General features: G+C 43.9%; 1 protein-coding gene across 1 annotated transcript in view; it reads right to left on the minus strand.

The window, feature by feature from the left end:
* Positions 1-18,740, minus strand: part of KCNK1 (potassium two pore domain channel subfamily K member 1) — a 60,225-nt gene extending 41,485 nt beyond the window's left edge. Inside the window, exon 1 of the mRNA XM_030812666.1 lies at positions 16,787-18,740. Within this exon, the coding sequence (XP_030668526.1) occupies positions 16,787-17,141 (355 nt within the window). The 5' untranslated portion in view covers positions 17,142-18,740. The remainder of the gene's footprint in view (positions 1-16,786) is intronic.
* Positions 18,741-19,493: the final 753 nt, after the last annotated feature.

Genomic DNA, 19,493 nt, shown 5'->3' on the forward strand with positions numbered 1-19,493 from the left:
TAAAGAAGCAGGCCTAATTAAATTCTGTGTCTCAGAGCAGTGATTCTCATTCTTCCCCAACAGCTAAACAGGCATTAGGGGTTCAGTGAGTGACAACCTTTCATGGGCATATCCTGATGTTGTCAGAATCCTGCACCTGGTGGCAAAGGGAAACACAATGATAATCGGTCACCATCACGCCTATTTGAGTTAGCAGTTACCACGTAGGTATAAATAAAATGGACTGTGGATGATAGACAATTTTGAGAGCCAGAGGTGAGGCACGGTGTTTTCCTTGTCAGAACAGGTAAGAACAGAAGTAAGGGTGATATTATTATAGGGCTCATATTCAACCTACTATAATTGTTTTAAGTAGCTCTTCTGGAAATGCTAATATCTACCTCTCTCTTTTGCTGCAAACGAGCTGTGTATCAAGTTTCCATGGTGCTCTCATTGCTCTGAGAGTGCACTTGACTAATGTGATCTGGAGCGGGAGCATGTCTGCCATTGACATTTACCAGAGTGGACCCTTAGAGGTTAGATGACAGGTTATTAAGAGATTGAAAGTCTCATCAACCTGGCTTTGCTTTTCAAACGTTTCCACATACCTGTGTATCTCCAGACTTGGGCATGAGTGTGGAAATGCCTTGGCTAAAAGAATCACCTGTGCACATGTAGGTTCAACATGGGACCTACTTCTTGAGTTCACAGCTTCTAAATAAAGTAACAAGAAGGAAAAGAAGACTTTGCAAGTGTGATTCTGTGCATAGTTAAAAAAAAATTCCTATCTGATGAGGAAGAAAACAGAATCAAAGGTCTGCACTTCTGAGCATTTCTGAGTTTTCATACAGTAGTTCCGTCATCCCAACTTCCTTGTCAAGAACAGACTTGTAATATTGGGAGCCCTAGAGCAAAAATGAAAATATTAAGAGATTAAAGAGAAGCCAGACATCCTTAATCTGAGGTCAATGTACTAAGAAGTTATCTTGAACAATTACAAAATGCAAAGAATTGTACTTTCCTTGAACAATTACAAAATGCAAAGAATTGTACAAAATGCAAAGAATTGTACAAAATGCAAAGAATGCCTGTTTCTTTTAAAGATGAGAGTAAACTAAAGCTTAGTTAAGTTACAACTCAGTGACTTAGGAACTGAACTGAAGTTGGGGTTTGCTCTGACAAAAAATAATTTATTTAAAGCCAATTAACAGTATAAACACGATTGGAGCAACTACTCAAACGCTTTCAAAACTATTTAGAAGTACCCATTTGTAACTAACTGACACAGTAATTACAAGCAGCATCCTACAGGTACACCCTTGAGAGCTTACTCATCATTTTACGGCTGAATCCATGAGAATTCGGATGGTGGAACCAGCTCCCATTGCCCACCTCTCACAACACCCAATGTGTGGGGTCGGGCCGGCCCACACAGGTGTTGGGAGGTGAAGATACACAGAACTGGGGTTGTTCCCTTCTATATCTCCTGCCACATACACACCCAGAAAAAACTTACACTCCTACATACAGCAACAACTTTGCTACTCACCCAGCCTTTCTAGTCGGGTTTGGGTTGTGAAATTCTTGTTTTGGCCATCCAGGGCCGTCTCCCTCTTCCCGCCGTGCCCCACGACCAATGAGTTTCCATTTATGTCCACCTAGGAGCTGCCCATGACAAGCTTTGCCCATGGCTTTCCTTCATCCCTGCGACTACGGAGCGTCACACCCTGGCAGTCCTCTGGTCAGTGCAATCTCTTCTTCCGTGCTTGTGTTTGAATGGCTGAGAAAGCCTCGGCACTCTGTTGCCTAACTCCGGCTTTCCCTGTTTAAGCCAGGCTGCAGGACAGGCTATTTATCATGGTGCAGGACCAGGAGCCTACAGAGGCTCCCCATTTTCTATTGACTCAAGTGCCAGATCTGCTTCCCACGTCTCACCTCCACCTTCAGTGCCTGTCGCCTGCTGCTGTGTGCCAGCAGGGAGCTTTGGCTCTGAGAGGCTGGCACCCTCACGGTCTCTCTAAGGCGAGGCTGCCTTCCACTTCTGGATGTGTGTGCTGAGTATATGTCCCTTTCCTTAACAGCCTTCTTCCCCGGCCCACTCTACCTAACCTTACCATACTGCCTGTTTATCTCAATGCGCCTACTCCATAAAGCTTCCCTGACCACTTCAGCCATCTCCCTGTCAAAGTCCTACAGATGTTACCAGGGGTCTCATACAATTCAACAGTTAGGTCTCTACATCCTATGCAGCTTTCTGGGACTTTTGTGTTTCAGTCGAGTCTCCCCAGTTGGCTGTGGGCTTTTTTATTTCAGTGATTATCCCTTTACAGTACTTTTTAATGCATCCCCACATGTTGGGATGTACTCAGTAAATATTCCAAAGACCTAGGATTATAAAATGTTAGAGTTAGAAGGGGGTCTTACTTAGCCTTTTCATTGTATAGAAGAAGCAACCAAAATCTAGAGAAATCCACAAGGAATTTTTGTCTGAAGAGAACTCAGGCCACCAGTCCCCAATTCAATGCTTTCACACTTCCAATCCACACATTGACTTCAGTCTATGTAAGGTCATTCAGTATCTCTGAACATAAACATTTTCCCTAAAAATAATTCATGATTCTCACTTTTCACTACATTAGGTTGGGCTTTTAAAATTTATTATTATTATATATATATATATATATATATTTTTGAGACAGAGTCTTGCTCTGTTGCCCAGGCTTGGAGTGCAGTGGTACAATCTCAGCTCACTGCAAACTCTGCCTCCCAAGTTCAAGCTATTCTCCTCCTCAGCCTCCCGAGTAGCTGGGATTACAGGCACCCACCACCACGCCCAGCTAATTTTTGAATTTTAGTAGAGATGAGGGTTTCACCATGTTGGCCAGACTGGTCTCGAACTCCTGAGCTCAGGTGATCTGCCTGCCTCGGCCTCCCAGAGTGCTGGGATTACAGGTGTGAGCCACCACATCCAGCCGACTTTTTAAATTGTTACAATTCTTTTGTACTTTAGGTTCGGGGGTACATGTGCAGGTGTGTTATTTGGGTATGTTGCGTAATGGTGAGGCTTGGGCTTCTCATGAACTCATCACTCAGATAGTGAACGTAGTATCCAATGGGTAGTTTCTCGACCCTGGCCCTCCTTCCACCCTTCCCTCTTCTGGATTCTCCAATACCTACTGTTTCCATCTTCGAGGTTGGACTTTTCAGTAGTATTAATTCAGTCTGATATCACCAATGAAAATTTGATTTGCCAGCTCCATTCCCCAAGCCAGTGATGGTTATGAGGGAATGCTCCTGTGAGATGGCACCGCCCTTAGCTGGGCTTGTGTAGAGACTGGGACAGTGAAGACAGGCAGAAGAAATTCCGAGGGCACACACACTCCACTGCCACTGGGTCAATGTGACACAGCTCAGACATCTGGGTAGAGATGACTAACACAAGTCAACGCACAAAACGTAGTTCTGAGTGAAGCAAAAGAGAAAACCTGGACAGGCAAGTTCAGGTGCCAAACATGTCTTTTTAGCCTCATTCAGATTACAAATAACTCTGGTGTTCCACCAGAGTTGCTGAAAGAGCAAATATCACTTTAGGTCACGTCCCATCAACTACTAACAGAAATTTGCTTTTTTGTGCTCCCCAACTTTCTTAAAATTTTAGGTTTTTTTCTTTATTCCATCTTGGTTGGTTGGATTCTCAAACATCAGCTGCTCTGCAGTGGAGGGGAGGGTGAGATGGGAGTAGCAATGGATGACAGATTGTGGATCCACACAACAGTGCTCTTCCCTGCTGTTTGGGGGTGCAAAACGGCTCAGCTCATCCGCACCCGCCCACCCTCCCACTGCGAGGTGCATCTGCTGGAGCTGGCCCGTGGGCGACAGACTGTTTTTCTGAGATGGCTCGTGTCAGAGCACTGGGTGGCAGGTAGGTAGCGATGTGGGCGCTTTGCTACTCTGAATTTCTGAGTCAGAATTTCTGAGTCAGTCTGACACGTAGGCAGCTGCAGAACAGCCTCTCCAGGTTCTTTAATTAACTTAATCCATCTAACCATGGGCTTTAAATAATTAAGTGCCTTGGTAACCCGTGTTCAAACATTTGAAGAATGTTAGTTACAACCATATTTTAACCTTTTAATTCTAGTTTAAAACACTTTATTTCCCTTTCTGTTATTTACAAGCCGTGGCTTCATAAAAAATACAGTATTTGAGGGAAATAAAGAAGATGTTTAGATGATCAATAATGAGCAAGGAGCCAGCCCTGTTATACTCATGGGATCATTTCAAACAACAAAGCAACAACGCAGTAAAAATGAAAATCACTCAGGTGTTTTTCTGAGAGTCACATGAAAATCCTCCCATCATTACAAACTGTAAAAATCGTCAATGTGTTTATTTGAACCTGACATACTCCTAAAATGTTTAGATTGTTTGTGAAAAAAAATCATGTTTTACTTACTTCCTAAAAACAGAAACCACCTAGATTCATTCCTTGGTGGCTTTATTTAATATTAGCTACTCCTTAAAAGAGTACCAGAGATATTTACTTATTCTTTGAATTATATAAAATATAATTTTTATGAAACAATTATATCAAATACTAAATATCCTACTGTTAATTTTAAGAAAATATGAAGCAAATACTTCTTTTGGGGGCTTTCTTTTCAGTTTCCCAAACAACCTTTTGTAATATTAAATTAGAAAACAATATTACAGTTTAGGCACTTTCTTAGCCTGGAAGTATTTAACACTGTTGTTAAATGTATTGATTAAATGGCAGATCAGCCCAGGGAATTCACATTCTCAGTCTGAATGACCTTTCTTTTCTACTTATTGACATTCTATTTTTCCTTCAAGGTCAAAATCAGACATCACCCCCCAAAAGCCTTCTTCAGCCTCTGCAGTGAGTTAATCGATGTGATACAACATGACATCACGGCATGCTGTACCAACAGAAGGCACTGTCACCTACACTCCGAGTGTGGCCCTCATCACGCCCCATTAGGGTTTACTGTGTGCCTTGTGTAGATATATCCTCCTGGACACCCAAAAGGGATCTCAAGTTCAGCAGGTTCTGGACCCTGCTCGAGATTCTTTATCCAACACCTTCTCCTTCCATGGCCTTCCTTTGGTCTGTAAAGAAGAACCACATTGCCAGGGGCTCAGGCCAGAAACCCTGGGGTCATTCTTCACTCTTCTTTTTTTTACCCCTCACATCCAATCCATCAGCAAAGCCAGATGGTTTGGCCAACAATATGAATCCAGAATCTGACCACTTCTCATCACCACTTTTCTGAGTCACCGAGAGGCATCGGTGGTCCAGTGACCCCCTGGGTAATCAGAAGAGCCTCCTTTTAGGTCTCAGCCTCAGCCTTGCCCTCCCACACCAGCCAGAGTGAACGCGTTGGAACAGTCAGTTAGATTGTGTCAACCCTTTGCTCAAAATCTCCCAGTGCTTTTCCCCTAGCTCAGATAAAAGCCAGATGTTTTGCAGTGGCCTAGGACATCCTACAGCATCTGCCCCCTCCCCTTCTTCCTGACCTCATCACTCCCCTCTTACTCAGCTCCAGACACAGTCACTGCACCTCCAACAGGGGCCTTTGTTCTGGAACACAGCTCCCCAGAAAACTGCATAAGGCACTCCCCACCTCCTCTCACTCTTTACGTAAGTGCCATCTTCTCAGTGAGGCTTTCACGGGCAACTTTATGGAAGACTACAATCCTGGACTCTGCCCCCTTCACCATACACTAATCACACACTCCCCATCTCCTTTGCTCTGCATTGTTGTTCATGAGCACCTATCACCACCTAACATCCTGTGCATTTCCCTTAGTTGTCTCCTTGTTCATGCTGGAACTCAGAAAATGATAACCCAAAATGAAGGTTCCAGAAGCAAAAGTTTTTCTCTGATCTTCTCCTGCCCTCCTATCTCTCACCCCTCATCCTCCCCGAGGCTAGCCATAAAATCTGGAATACCTCTTCCCCAAGGTATATCCTAGAGACTGGAGCCCCGTTTCCCCAAAGCCAGCCATAAAACCATAAAACTTTTCCTCCGCCTTTCTATGTAAAACCGGCCAGTGAAATTATATGACCCGTCTTGTTTGACTGTAGGTCATAAGAATCCCTATTCCAGAGAGGGTGCCGCCCCACACCCAGAAGGAAGGAATACATGCTGAGAGAGGCCGAGAAGATTCCAGACAGGCCTTGCTGGGCTTCCCCGCCCGGTCTTATAAGATTTAGATCATTCCCTTCTGGTCCAATCCTATTTTTTACACACCTGTTTATACTTTGTTGAACCTAAGCATAAAAGCGAATGGTTTCCCCTGTGTTTTGGGGTCTTCATTCTGAAGGCTCCCATGTCACATAAACTATGATCAAGCAACTGTATATGCCTGTTCTCCTATTAATCTGCTTTTTATCAGATGATTTTCAGTGAACCTTCAGAGGGTGAAGGAGAAGTTTTCTCTTGGCCCCTACAATTGTATCTCCGATCCTGACCCAGACTGACACATTCAGGAGGGCAAAAGTGATTTTTTTGGTTTTGTTCCCTGACATATCCCTAAGTGCCTGGAGTAGTACCTAGTAACCAAAGTGCTCCACAAATACTCAGTGAGGAATAAATGCCTCTCTTCTCTTTACATCACTTAGGGCCTTTTGTGGTGCACTGAGTACACGTGAGGCCCCCCAGATATCATTGTTTTTATATGAATAGCTTCAAAACCCATTTTGTATTTTTAGTAGGGACAAGGTTTTGCCATGTTGGTGGCCATGCTGGTCTTGAACTCTTGGCCTCAGGTGATCTACCTCAGCCTCCCAAAGTGCTGGGATTACAGGCGAGCCACCGCACCTTGCCAAAAAAGCTTTCTTTAAAAAAAAGAAAGTAAACCTGAAACTATTCAAGTCAAAAAACAAAACAAAAGCAGGTAGAATGTTTCTAAGGGATTTAGAGAGAGTAAAACATGTTAGGTTTCATTTCTCTGAGTATGATCAATAGGGTTGGAGTTGGAGGCTTCAGTTGTTGACGGTCATCCCTTGTTATGTGGGGGGCTCTGTGACCTGAGTTAAGCATTTACTCAAGTTGATGCCCCAGTCCCCTATTCACTCTGCTTCAATGAAGCCTCTTGGGGCTTATTCAGACAATGGTTTCATCGTTTCATCTGAATAGAGTCTGAAGAGTCTTTAGTGGAAGTATGCACTGAAGAGGGAGGCGGCAGAAGTGCCCTATCCCAGGAAAGTGTGCTCCCCAGGACGCGCTGAGCCAGGCACACACAGGACTTGTTGTCAGGTTCTGTTGTCAGGTTCTGTTGTCCCAGGCACCTCCTCCATTTCTTCCCGCTCTTTCTCCATAGCACTTAGCTTTCCACCTGCTGGTTCCCGTAACATCTGTCTTCACCTGGCCTCACCTGTCTTCACCTGGCCTCACCTGTCTTCACCTGGCTTCACCTGGCACCTGGTTCCCATAGCACCTCTCTTGGCCTCACTTGGCACCCCAAGCACTCAACAGGTGCTCAAAAGGAGCAACTTAAGGCACATTTCTTCATATGTCTGAATCTGTGTCCTTTTCTGAAAAATGAAGAAGGTACTAAAGATGTTACTTCTATTCAAGAGACCTTAGATATAACTTTATTCTCTTGATGAGGAAACAGAGGCCCATGTGCCTGTGGTCCAGTTACTCAGGAGGCTGAGGCAGGAGAATCGCTCGAACCTGGGAGGTGGAGGTTGCAGTGAGCTGAGATCACGCCACTGCACTCCAGCCTGGGTGACAGAGCGAGACTCCGTCTGAATAACAAAAAACAAAAGGTCTCTTTCTTCTTTTTAAAACTGACACATAACAATTTTACATATTTATGAGGTACACAGTGATACCTCAGTACATATAATGTACAGTGATCAGATCAGGGTAATTACCATATCCATCATCTGAAATGTTTATCATTTCTTTGTGTTGGGAACATTTAATACCTTCCTTTTAGCGACTTGAAACTATATATTACTGTTAACTATAGTCATTCTACAGTGGTATAGACAACCAGAACTTATTCCTCCTATCTAGCTGTAATTTTGTATCCTGTAACAAATCTCTCCCCATCCCCCTCCCCGTACCCTTTCCAGAAGCTAGTATGCTCGGTTTACTTTTTACTTCTATAAAGCCAACCTTTTTTTTCTTGCTAACCATTTCCATTTGTTTTCATTATCTTCCATTGTTTCTTTTTGAAAAGATAATCCCAGAAGTTAGTACATTAGAAAAACTGTTTAACTTTTTTTAGCTTCCACATATGGGTGAGAAAATGTTGTATTTAACACTCTGTGCCTGGCTTTCTGTCCTCTGAATGAATCAGCCATGATTTCACTAACTCTCTCAGAGCTTCCTGGGAGCTTTCTGCCTAAAGCCCTTCCATGGGTACTGATAACTGAGTCTCAGAGGCAGCAGTGGGCAGGCTTTTATTTCACAAAGTTCATCAATCCCAGTCAGAAGAGCTAATGCAAAAAGTTAGACTCTGATCTGGGATCGAGCAGATGGTAGCAAATTAAAAACACTCCCATGTCTAACCTAAGCAAATTAATGTCGTCAATATAACAATCAGCTGTTTTACAAATTAAAGAAGGCAAACATGAAAACCAGTAGAAAGTCACAGATAAGCCCTTCTGATCTGACTCAAGTTCAAGGAGACAATCCCACAGTCCTTTCAGGTGCACAAACTCTACGCCTCCAACTCCCCATTCTCTTTCTTCCTCCATTCAGCCTCAGATCAGGGGCATCACCTTGCAATATTCTGCTGACAGAGAGTGGGCCACCAACTTTGGGGATTGAACAAAAAATAAGGGATCTATGCAAAAGAAACAAAGAAAGTCAGAGTACAGACTGAGTCTAGGAGATAGAAGGATCATGGGAATCAATAAAACACCCCAAAAGTTGCTTGCTTTCCAATAAAGTGACAACCTTTATCTCCTGCCTTGAACAAGCCACCTGGGCATAACACAGTCAATGGAGAACTTCAGCACCTTAGTATTTCACAGATTTGTCAATAATACAATTGGAAGATGTCTTTGGAGAATAAAACCCAGCACAGTGCAACTCTGAGTATGTCAGAGCGTATAAGGCAGATGAGATTTCTGCCCCTGAAACCAACCTTGTAGTAAGCTGAACCTTGTGGAATTGCCATTTTTATGGGTCAAAACAATTGAGTGTTGGCAATTCACATGCTCCAAAGACAAGCGACACCCACACACAGCAACAGTCCAATGAGCAGTGTCATGAAACAACTTGTTCTCAAAGCACCAGAGTTCCCATTAGGTTACTGGTTCAATTAAAGATTCTGTTCTTGACAGGACTTACAGTTATGTCATAAAAGGAGAGACATCACTTCTTCCAAGTTATTGATAATAGTAGCAGTATCTCCCAGGGGCTATAAAATGACAATCACACACAACACTCCAATGAGCAATGTCATAAAACAGCTTGTTCTGAAAGCACTGGAGTTCCCATTAGGTTACTGGTTCAATCAAAGATTCTGTCCTTGATAGGACTTATAGCTATGTCATAAAAGGAGAGACATCATTTCTTCCAAGTTATTGATAATAGTAGCAGTATCTTCCAGGGGCTATAAAATAGGCATAGATAATAACACATTTATAGTTAAAAAAAAAAACCCAAACCTTCAAAATACTAAAAACTAATATGTTTTATAGACAGGTATGAGTTCACAGATTTAAACACTAAGCATCTGTTCTCTTTGACCATTATTGGGTGGAAATGTTTCTAGAATTTATTATACACTTCCCTGCCTTCTTAAGTAGAAACAAGTTGAGATAATTTTCTTGATGATTCAAGGACATCGATTACTGTATTGTGCTCTAAAACAATGATGCCACATTCAGGTATATAAAATTGTTTGTTGCAAGACTAAAGACTTAAAGATTCTGTCTCTTGTCTTCCACTATTTGTATGGTTTTTGTGCAACTAAATAAAAACTATTATGTACCTCTATATTAGTTTGCTAGGGCTGCCTTAACAAAATATCACAAGCGGGTGGCTTAAACAACAGAAATTTATTTTCTCAAAGTTCTGGAGGCTTCAAGTTCAAGATCAATGTGTCTACAGGCTTCATTTCTTCTGAGGCCTCTGTCTTGGCTTGCAGATGGCCACCTTCTCACTGTGGCCTCATTTTAACTTAATCACCTCCTTAAAGATGTTACCTATAAAAACAGTCACATTTTGAAATACTGAGGGTAGAACTTCGACATAAGAACTTAAGGGAGACGATTCGGCCCATAACAAGCTCCTATGCCCAGATGCTAAAGCTCAGGTTCTTAGATATAACTGCGTTCAAATCAAGACCATGTCACTTCCGGCTTTGGGACCTAGGTAGAGAAGTTGTTCAACCTAAATTTCCGTTTCATCCTCTGTAAAGTGAAGACAATGACACCTATATCTCATCAGTTTATTGCAACGCATGGAAAAGAATATGTGTAAACATTGCCTGGCACATATAAAGGGTTCAATAGAGATGCTATTTTAAAATAAAATCTTAGTTTGGAATTTTTTAACTATTTATCTTTTTATAACCTGCCATGTATATTTCCCCATAGCTGTGCCCTTCCCTCTGTATTGTAGGCTTGAAAAACCAGATAATTAAACTTCTAGAATTAAATGTAAAGGGTCAAAATCAAGACCTGTAAATACAGAGCACAAACATCAGAATACGGGATTTTGGATCTCTCTTCTGGCTGACACGGAGTTTGCTTGTTTAGTTTAATGTAAATTCTATAGTAGATATAATATGGTATTTGTTGCATATTTTAGATAAGATAATCACAGTGCGAAGTGTAGCTTGTCATCAATAAAGGAAAAAAAAAGCAGTGACATAAATTGGACCACAAGTAAGTGACATCTGAAATAAACATTTGTTTTGAAAGTGGTTGGTGGTGACACATAATTTATTCAATGTTGCATACCACTTAAAACAATAGCATAAAGAAGTCAGAAAAGCTGAACTTTCTGACGCGAAGTTTCCCAAAAGGAAGTGAAATACTCAGAATATTCTTAGTGTACCTCTCAAGTATCATTCTGAAGCAGATGTCAGCAAACTTTTTTTGTCAGACAGTAAATATTTTAGGTTTTGTGGTCACATGGTTTCTGTTCAACTATTCAACTCTGCCACCTTAGCCGCTAAGCAGTCATAAATGATACAGAAGCAAACAGGTGTGGCTGCACACCAATAAAGGTGTGTTTATGGACAATGAAATTTGATTTTCATAAAACTTGACTGTGTCAGAAAACATTATTTTTCTTTTTCTTTTTTTTTTTGTCCCACCCATTTGAAAATATAAAGCCATTCTTAGCTCAGGCAGCACAAAAACAGGTGGTGGGCTAGATTAGGTCCGGGGGCCCTAGTTCGCCCACTTTGTTCTATTCTTCGCCCCACCCCCACCCCCACCCGCTGAGATGGAGGAGTTGCCCTCTGTCGCCCAGGTTGGTGTGCAGTGGCGTGATCTTGGCTTACTGCAATCTCCGCCTCCCGGGTTCAAGCAATTCTCCTGCCTCAGCCTCCCGAGTAGGTGGGATTACAGGCATGCACCACTGCACCTGACTAATTTTGGTATTTTTCGTACAGATGGGGTTTCACCATGTTGGCCAGGCTGGTCTTGAACTCCTAACCTCATGATCTGCCTGCCTCGGCTTCCCAAAGTGCTGGGATTACAGGCGTAAGTCACCGTGTCTGGCCCACTTCACTCTATTTTAAAAGGTCAACAAGTATTTGTTGATGGTAACAACACATTTGTACTACTGAAAATAATTTGACAACTAAGGATCAGTCCAGCATCCCCCATTGCCTCTTCCCATTTTCTTTATTTGAAAACTACCTATGTTGTAGCAGCTCCCTACCTGCCTTAATCAAAAGCCACTGTACACCAAGCCCAATTAAGTTCACTTACTGAACACTTTAACTAGAGTTTCAATGCATCTCTTCATAAACAGGGATAAAGCAGCATCTTGGCTAAAGGCACCAGGGCTACCAATGGCAGGAACAGGGGCCAGGCATGGTGGCTCATGCCTGTAATACCAGCACTTTGAGAGGCTGAGGTGGCAGATAGCTTAAGGCAACAAGTTGGAGACCAACCCAGGCAACAAAGCAAGACCACCCTCTCTAAAGAAAAATAAAAAAATTGGCCAGGTGCGGTGGTGCGCACCTGTAGTCCCAGCTCCTCAGGAGGCTGAAGTGGGAGGATAAACTGAGCCCAGGGGTTAGAGGCTGAAGTGACCCACGATGGTGTCACTGCACTCCAGACTGAGTGAGAGAGTGAGACCCTATCTCCAAAAAATAAAAATAAATAAAAAGGAACAGGAACTAAGCTGTCACGTGGATCCTACATTTACAAAGCAGCAAAAGGTATTAAAAGTTTGTATACTGCATGAATACAAAAATTGTTTTTTGTTTTGTTTTTTTTTGTTGTTTCTTTGTTTTTTTGAGATGGAGTCTTGCTCTGTCGCCAGGCTGGAGTACAGTGGTGCGATCTCGGCTCACTGCAACCTCCGCCTCCCAGATTCAAGCCATTCTCCTGCCTCAGCCTCCCGAGTAGCTGGGACTACAGGTGCACACCAACACATCAAGCTAATTTTTGCATTTTTAGTAGAGACGGGGTTTCACCATGTTGGCCAGGATGGTCTCGATCTCTTGACCTCATGATCTGCCCGCCTCGGCCTTCCAAAGTGCTGGGATTGCAGGCGTGAGCCACCGCGCCTGGGCAAAAACTGTATTTTTACCCAACAGTTGTCATCATAACATGGCCTTGCTTTGGGGAATGAATAAAGAAGTAAACTTCAGTAAATCAACATTACAAATTGTTCTTAAGAATGAATGGCACTGTCCAAAGTTTTAGGTGGCTACCAAAGTTTAATAATTATTTCTTACTCCCTAAATAGCACCTGGACATTATTTCCTCAATCCTTGGGAAGAAAAAAAAAAATAACACAGTATAAAAGTTCTGTGGGAAATTCTGCAGTCTATAATACTTCCTCTTTTTTTTTTTGTATACAACTCTTCTTTCTGGAAAGCTCAAAACTGTATTGTAGTGTTTCACTCGTTCTCATACGATTCCTATGCAGATGTTGCTGTATCTTTTAGAATGAAGGGTGATAGAGTTCAGGGCATGTGACCCCCAAACAGGGCACCTTAGCATTTGAGAAAACAGCAGAAGCAGGAAGGTCATTCTCGCCTTCCTCTCAACCTTCTTCCCTGAAGCTCTGCCCTTCCTTTGAAGAAGACCCTCATTACAAGAGAGCCCATCCTATATCTTGAGAAAAGGAATGCTCTATCTTTGAAGACACAGAGATTCCAAGAAAAATCTGAACAAATAGGCCTTGCTAAATTCCTCCAGTTTATTAGCTTTTTAGATCATATCCTCTTTGTTTCCCCCTCCAAGACAGAGTCTTGCTCTGTTGCCCAGGCTGGAACACAGTGGCTCAATCACAGCTCACTGCAGCCTCAAACTCCTGGGCTCAATGCCTCAGCCTTCTAGGTAGCTGGGACTACAGGCACACGCCATCACTCCAGGCTAATTTTGTTAACTTTTAGTAGAGATGAGGTCTCACTCTGTTGCCCAGGCTAGAGTGCAATGGAGCAAACACAGCTCACTGCAGCCTTGAACTCCTGAGCTCCAGCAATCCTTTCACCTTGGCCTCCCAAAATGCTGGGAGTTCCTGTGTGAGCCACCGTGCCTGTTCAGATCATATCCTTTTGTTCTCCAATCATTCGTCTACACAACTGTCCCTAAAAATACATAAACTTCCCTGTTTCTTTGGGTCTTCATTTCTAAAGGCGTCTACGTCATCTAAAACTTATATTAACTAAATGTGTGTGCTTTTATCTTGTTAATTTGCATTTTATTATAAGTTCCCCAGCCATGAACCTTATGATGGGTGAGAAATCTTTTCTTTCCTACAAAGGGAAATAAAGAGATGTTAAATTGTTTGCTGGAAATAATTCAGAGTCTTTGGCAAAGCACAGAATGGGAAGAATATTGCTGAATTACCAACCTAAGCCTTCTTCCAAGTAGACCATGAAGACTTTACTCAGTTCCTTCCAGAAATGGAAGTTTGTACATTCTGGGGTGAGAAGATTCTGACATAAAAGCACTCATGGGCCTGTGTTACAACAATGACTACCAATAACAGCATCTTTGTAATGCTCATTGTTAGCATTCTGAATAAGTCAAGGATTGACTGTACTGATTAATTAGGTAACAATTATCTCAGTGATTTGCCTTCAAAAGGACTAGAAGTGTTAAGAAAAGAAAAGAAAAAAAGCACAACGTGTCTAATATCCACCCAAAAAACGAAAAGCGATTGCAATTCATTTTATTTGGTTGGCGCTTTTCCAGAAAATATTTTCCTAGTAATGAAGCACATCAGCTTTACTCTAAAAAATTGTCTGTTTCCAGCAAGCCATTTAAAATATTGTTTGTTTCCAGCAAACAATTTAACATCTCTTTATTTCCCCTTGTAGGGAAGAAAAGATTTCTCACCCATTATAAGATTCATGGCCAGGGCACCTATGATAATTTGAAGACTTTCAAAAACATCAAATGAATAAAAAAATGGGTAGTTATAGTTTTGAAACCTTAAGAAATATCAAATGTGTCAAATAATGGGGCAGTACAAAGCCAACAGAAGAGTACTTTTCATTTAGAATAGTTGTATTCATATAACAAGAATTCATTGATGTGCTAACTTTACAAACCAAGAGGCACCTTTTTCATTTAGTTTATCCTTAAGTGCCCCTTGCACTGATTTCTTAAATGAACACTTGTTTTGCATGAATACAGACTTTCTTAGGAACTAAAAAGCAATCTGAATACCAATAATAAGACGTCTATTCCCACCCCACCCCTTTCTTAAACAGAAACTACCCCTTTTTCTAATTCTCCTCTGGGAAGAATATCTCACCTATTCAAGATTATAAACTAATTTTTAACATTTAGTTAGACAATACGATGTTAAGACTATACTTGAGTCACGAAAAATCCCACCCAGATAAAAGCAAACCTTTTTCCTCCAAACTGTTATTCTTGTTCTATCCTCACGATATCATTAGTAAGAAAACACCGCACGCTATAATCATCCTTCAAAATGTTTACCCAACATTGTGACCCAGTTGTAAGGTTTCTGTAGCCCCGTGGAAACACTTACTTCTGGGAAGAATGAATGACTCTCAATATAGCACACATATACTCCAAAGGAAAGGCATGGTGATCTAAATGATCTGAGGAACAGAGAACTAGGTAAAGACAGTGGAGGCAGAGTTATGGAAAGAAAAATTAAATTGTATTGGCAAGGGAACAGGCATTCTTTGGAAAGTGAGATAACAGGTCTGTCTTGTCTAGCGCTACATTTAACACAGTTTTTTGGATCTCACAATACAAGCTAGAATTCCACTTGTTTATTTCAGGGTAGATTTACATCAGTTTAGTAATTCACCCCAGACCTCTGAATAATTGTTTCATGTGGTCTACATGAATAGTGTATTATTACTCATTACCAAGTAATTACCAAGACAGTCAACAAGATACAGCCCAAAGGGAATTATACACAATAATTTGGGTGGTGGAGAGGGGGTGGGGAGGAAGGAAGAGCTGGGAGTTACACAAAGGGATGTGATTCACCTGTAAAGGTTAAGGGTGGGGGGTTACAAAGTGTTCCTGGCAGAGAAATTACAAGGCCCAGGTTCTAGGACGACACTGGTAACTAGGAAGTGTGTGACCTTGTGCATGACGAGATGGATTATTTCAAAGATTGGATCTCATAGATCAAAAGAAGGGACTGTGCTGAACGCTCTTTGAGATTCCTCCCACTGTCCAAATACCAACTGATATCTCCACTCCGGGTATGTGCCTTACTAGGTCCGGCTGGGGAAATTCGGCCTTCATTCATCTAATCTGGCACAGTGACCGAGCCCTGGGGCATGCGCCCGGCCTCATCCTTCACCTGAGGACGCTCCTCCACGGCCGGGCGCCCCACGGGGACGTGGAGCTTCGAAGTTTATGGGGAGCCTCGCACACCTCAAGTTGAAGGAACTGCTGAATCAGGGTGCCCCCGTTTAGTCAGATCTTAGGCAATCCTATGGTTCCTTTACTCTCCCTCACCTTTCCTCCTACTCTGAAAAGAAACCGGATCGGCCTGTCTACCCAGAGGTCACCTGGGAAGAGCAGAGTGATGTCACTCGACTACCCCCAAAACTGCTCCAAGGTACAAAAGAGCCGGAATATCTGTGCATGGTCCAGAGGGACGGCAGACTCCGGAAGGTGACCCTTTAGAAGGCATTATTACTAGACTGCAGCCTCAGACTCTGGGATGGGGTCAGGAGGAAGGTGGTGAGTTTCCATCATCCCGCTGCCTTGCCGCCCGGCGGCCAGGTGCTGCTACACATTCAGACCCGACAGTTTGGCTTAGTGGGTTGCGAAAAAAGAACTCAAGGTTCCTCTGAAGCACCTGCAGCCACCCAGGCCGAAGTTAGGGACCACTTCCCCAGAGTTACGGACGGCAACAACCAAGTCACGTCTGGAGCCACCTCTCTGGCTTCCGGCTCCGCAGGGCTTGCCCTCCCCGAGTCACCGAGGCAGAGGCCGGGGACGCCAGTAAGGGGAAGGTCGGAGGGTCGGGAGCACAGTGAGGGGAGGCGGGCTGGAGGAGCCGGGATAGCGAAAGGTGGGGGTGGGGTGGGAGGGTTAGAGGTGCCCGGGGCGCCGGGGCTGGGGTGTGTGGGGTGTGGGCGAGGTGGCCGGGGCGGCCAGGGGGCGCGCAGGATACCCTACCTGTGGTGGAGAGCACGGTGCTGGCGAAGAAGAGCGCGGAGGTGAAGTCCCAGTTCCAGTTGCCCGAGGCGTTGCTGAGCACCGACACGCCGTAGTTGCTGGCCTCCAGCACCCGGCCCAGGAACTGCTCCAGCTGCTGCTCAGACAGGCACTCGTGCTCCTCCAAGAAGCGTCGCTTCAGCTTGCGCAGCTCCTGGCGCAGCAGGTCCTCGTAGGGCAGCTCCACCGAGGAGAAGACCACTGCGCCGAAGACCAGGTAGAGCAGGTAGCCCAGCACCAGGAAGCCGAAGCACCAGGCCGAGCGGTGCCGCTCCACCAGGCGCACGCACGAGCTGCCCGCCAGGGACTGCAGCATCTTCTCCACCGCCGCCGCCAAAGCCAAAGCCAAAAAGCCAAGGCCAACGCCGCAGACCGGCCGGAGCGCGGCCCGCCGCCCCCTCCGGCCCCACCGCCCCCGCCCCCGCCCCCGCCCGGGCCTGGCTCCCGCCCGCCGCCCTCTCCCCCGCGCGCCCGCCCGCTCAGCTCCTCCGGGCAGCGCCGTCTCCCTGCGATTGGCTCTCTCGGGCGATGTTTTTCTTCCTTCTTTTCCTGTTTCCTTGCAATATAAAAAGCCCAGATGATGTGGCGCTGACGTGGTTGCCGGCTCAGGTAACCCGAGAGTCAGCGGAGACCGCGCGCAAACTTGGCCAGAGCGCCTGGGCTGGGCTGCCGGGGCCCGGGACGCACCGCCTTCTGCGCACTCCAGAGGTGGGGCGGGCACTCGGTGGCGCTCAGACCCCGACCCGACTTCCACTAGCTCCTCCCGCTCCCTGCCTTCCTGGGTCCAGTAGCCAAACTCTAGCTGACCGCGCGCGGCGTGTGCGTGTGTGTGTGTGTGTGTGTGTGTGTGTGTGTGTGTATGTGTGTGTGATCGCGCGCGTGTAGTGTGGGCCGCTTCTGGGCAATGCGCTGGCCGTCCAAGCCCCCTGTCCGAGCTACTCCTGTTTGCCACTTATTTTCTCCTAATCAAAGCGAGTATTACAAAACAGCAAGGGCTGAAGTACTTTCCTTCTTTGTCTTATTGGCAGAAGGACTGAGCAATCTGGTGCCAGTAATGACGGTGAAAATACCAGAATATCAGAGTTGGAAGGCACCTTGAATCAGTCTCCTCTCTCCCACCCATCCCCCTCACAAAGAGGACTTCAGGGAAAAGGAGAGTCTCAGAGAAGTCCTATTTCTGAGTTCGAATTTTCTAAAACATGACCTTAGGTTTTATGGTGAAAAAACATCCCAAATGTGTCAACTGCCGGAAGAAACTGAGCTTTCCCAAGTGTCACTTCTTTTTAAAGCGACAAAAATGTGGGCGAGGGTCAGCGAGCTGCCTGATTGTGGATGAAAATAAAAATTGGTACACCCTTTCTGGAAAGGCAATTTAGCGATATGTCTCAAGAACCTTGAAAGGGTTTATTTGTTCTGATTCAGTGATATGTCCTAAGAAAAAACAATCAGAGAGGCACTTACTTACAAAGACTGGTCATAGACGATATCTATATATACATACATGTAGTTGTATAACATAGTGCGTACACATGTGAGACACACACACACACACACACACATGGTATAGATGAAATAATGAAGACTCAGAACAATCTAAACATTCCAAAATAGAGAATGGTTAAATAAGTTATGGCATCTTTACAGCATGGATACCATATAGACATTAAACACATTAAAGGTGTGTCTAAAGACTGTTGAAGCCAAACTGTGTAGAATCTCAAATATGTAAAATATTTGTATTTTGTTACAAAATAAAATGACATCTGCATTATTAATCAACTGCATAGGAATAAAACTAGCTCCTGGAAGTTGTCTTTGGGTAATAGTAGAGTATATAGATGACTTTCCTTTCTTGTACCTTTTAATATTTTTCAAATTTTCTACAGTGGATATATATTATTTTTGTAATCAGGAAAAACATTTAAAATAAACAAAACTGAATTGTACTATTAATCATTCCAACACCTAGCTGAACATTTGCCTACTTTACTGAAGTTCTCTAAACAAGTCATGTTTTGTATTTTCATAGAAATTCATGCAAATGTCTAACATATATATCAGTGATTTTTCACTTTTAGTCAATAGCCTTACCTCCTACGTTACTCCAAAGATTGAAGCCAGCCCTCCACTTTACTTCTCTGTACTTCAAAATTTACTCATCAGTAATCCATTTCTTCCCTTTGCTCTTACCCCCAAGGAAAAATGCACCTCCTTATTTTCAAGGTGAAAGGAAGCACTTACCACTCTCAGTCCTTCCGCCTCTGGGAACCCTTCCCCATCACCAAGTGCCCTACTCTTTTAGAACTTGAATTCCTCCTTCTCCCTCAAGTCTCCATCCTACAATGTCCTTCTCTGTCCTGCTCTGTAACCCTTGCTTGCCCTATCCTATCCTTGATCTTTGCCTATTTGCCCTGTTCAGAGACCTCTTCATTCATGAGGCTACCCTCGGCCATAGCAGACCCTCAGAATTCTCCTCCTGTCTGTCATGATCATTTTTCTCCCCATGTCTCTGCTCACCTGATTCCTTCTGCTTGGACAGTTCTTCCGCCATCTCCGTCTGTAACACAGCTTATATCCTTCAGGACCTGTCTCACTCATGAAACCTCTGATTCCCCAACAGGATGCGAGTTCCTCTTCCCAAGCCAAACGACCCTTTGAATGCCAGATT

The sequence above is a fragment of the Nomascus leucogenys genome, chromosome 5 (assembly GCF_006542625.1).
Source record: "Nomascus leucogenys isolate Asia chromosome 5, Asia_NLE_v1, whole genome shotgun sequence".
Classification (NCBI taxonomy): Eukaryota; Metazoa; Chordata; class Mammalia; order Primates; family Hylobatidae; genus Nomascus; species Nomascus leucogenys.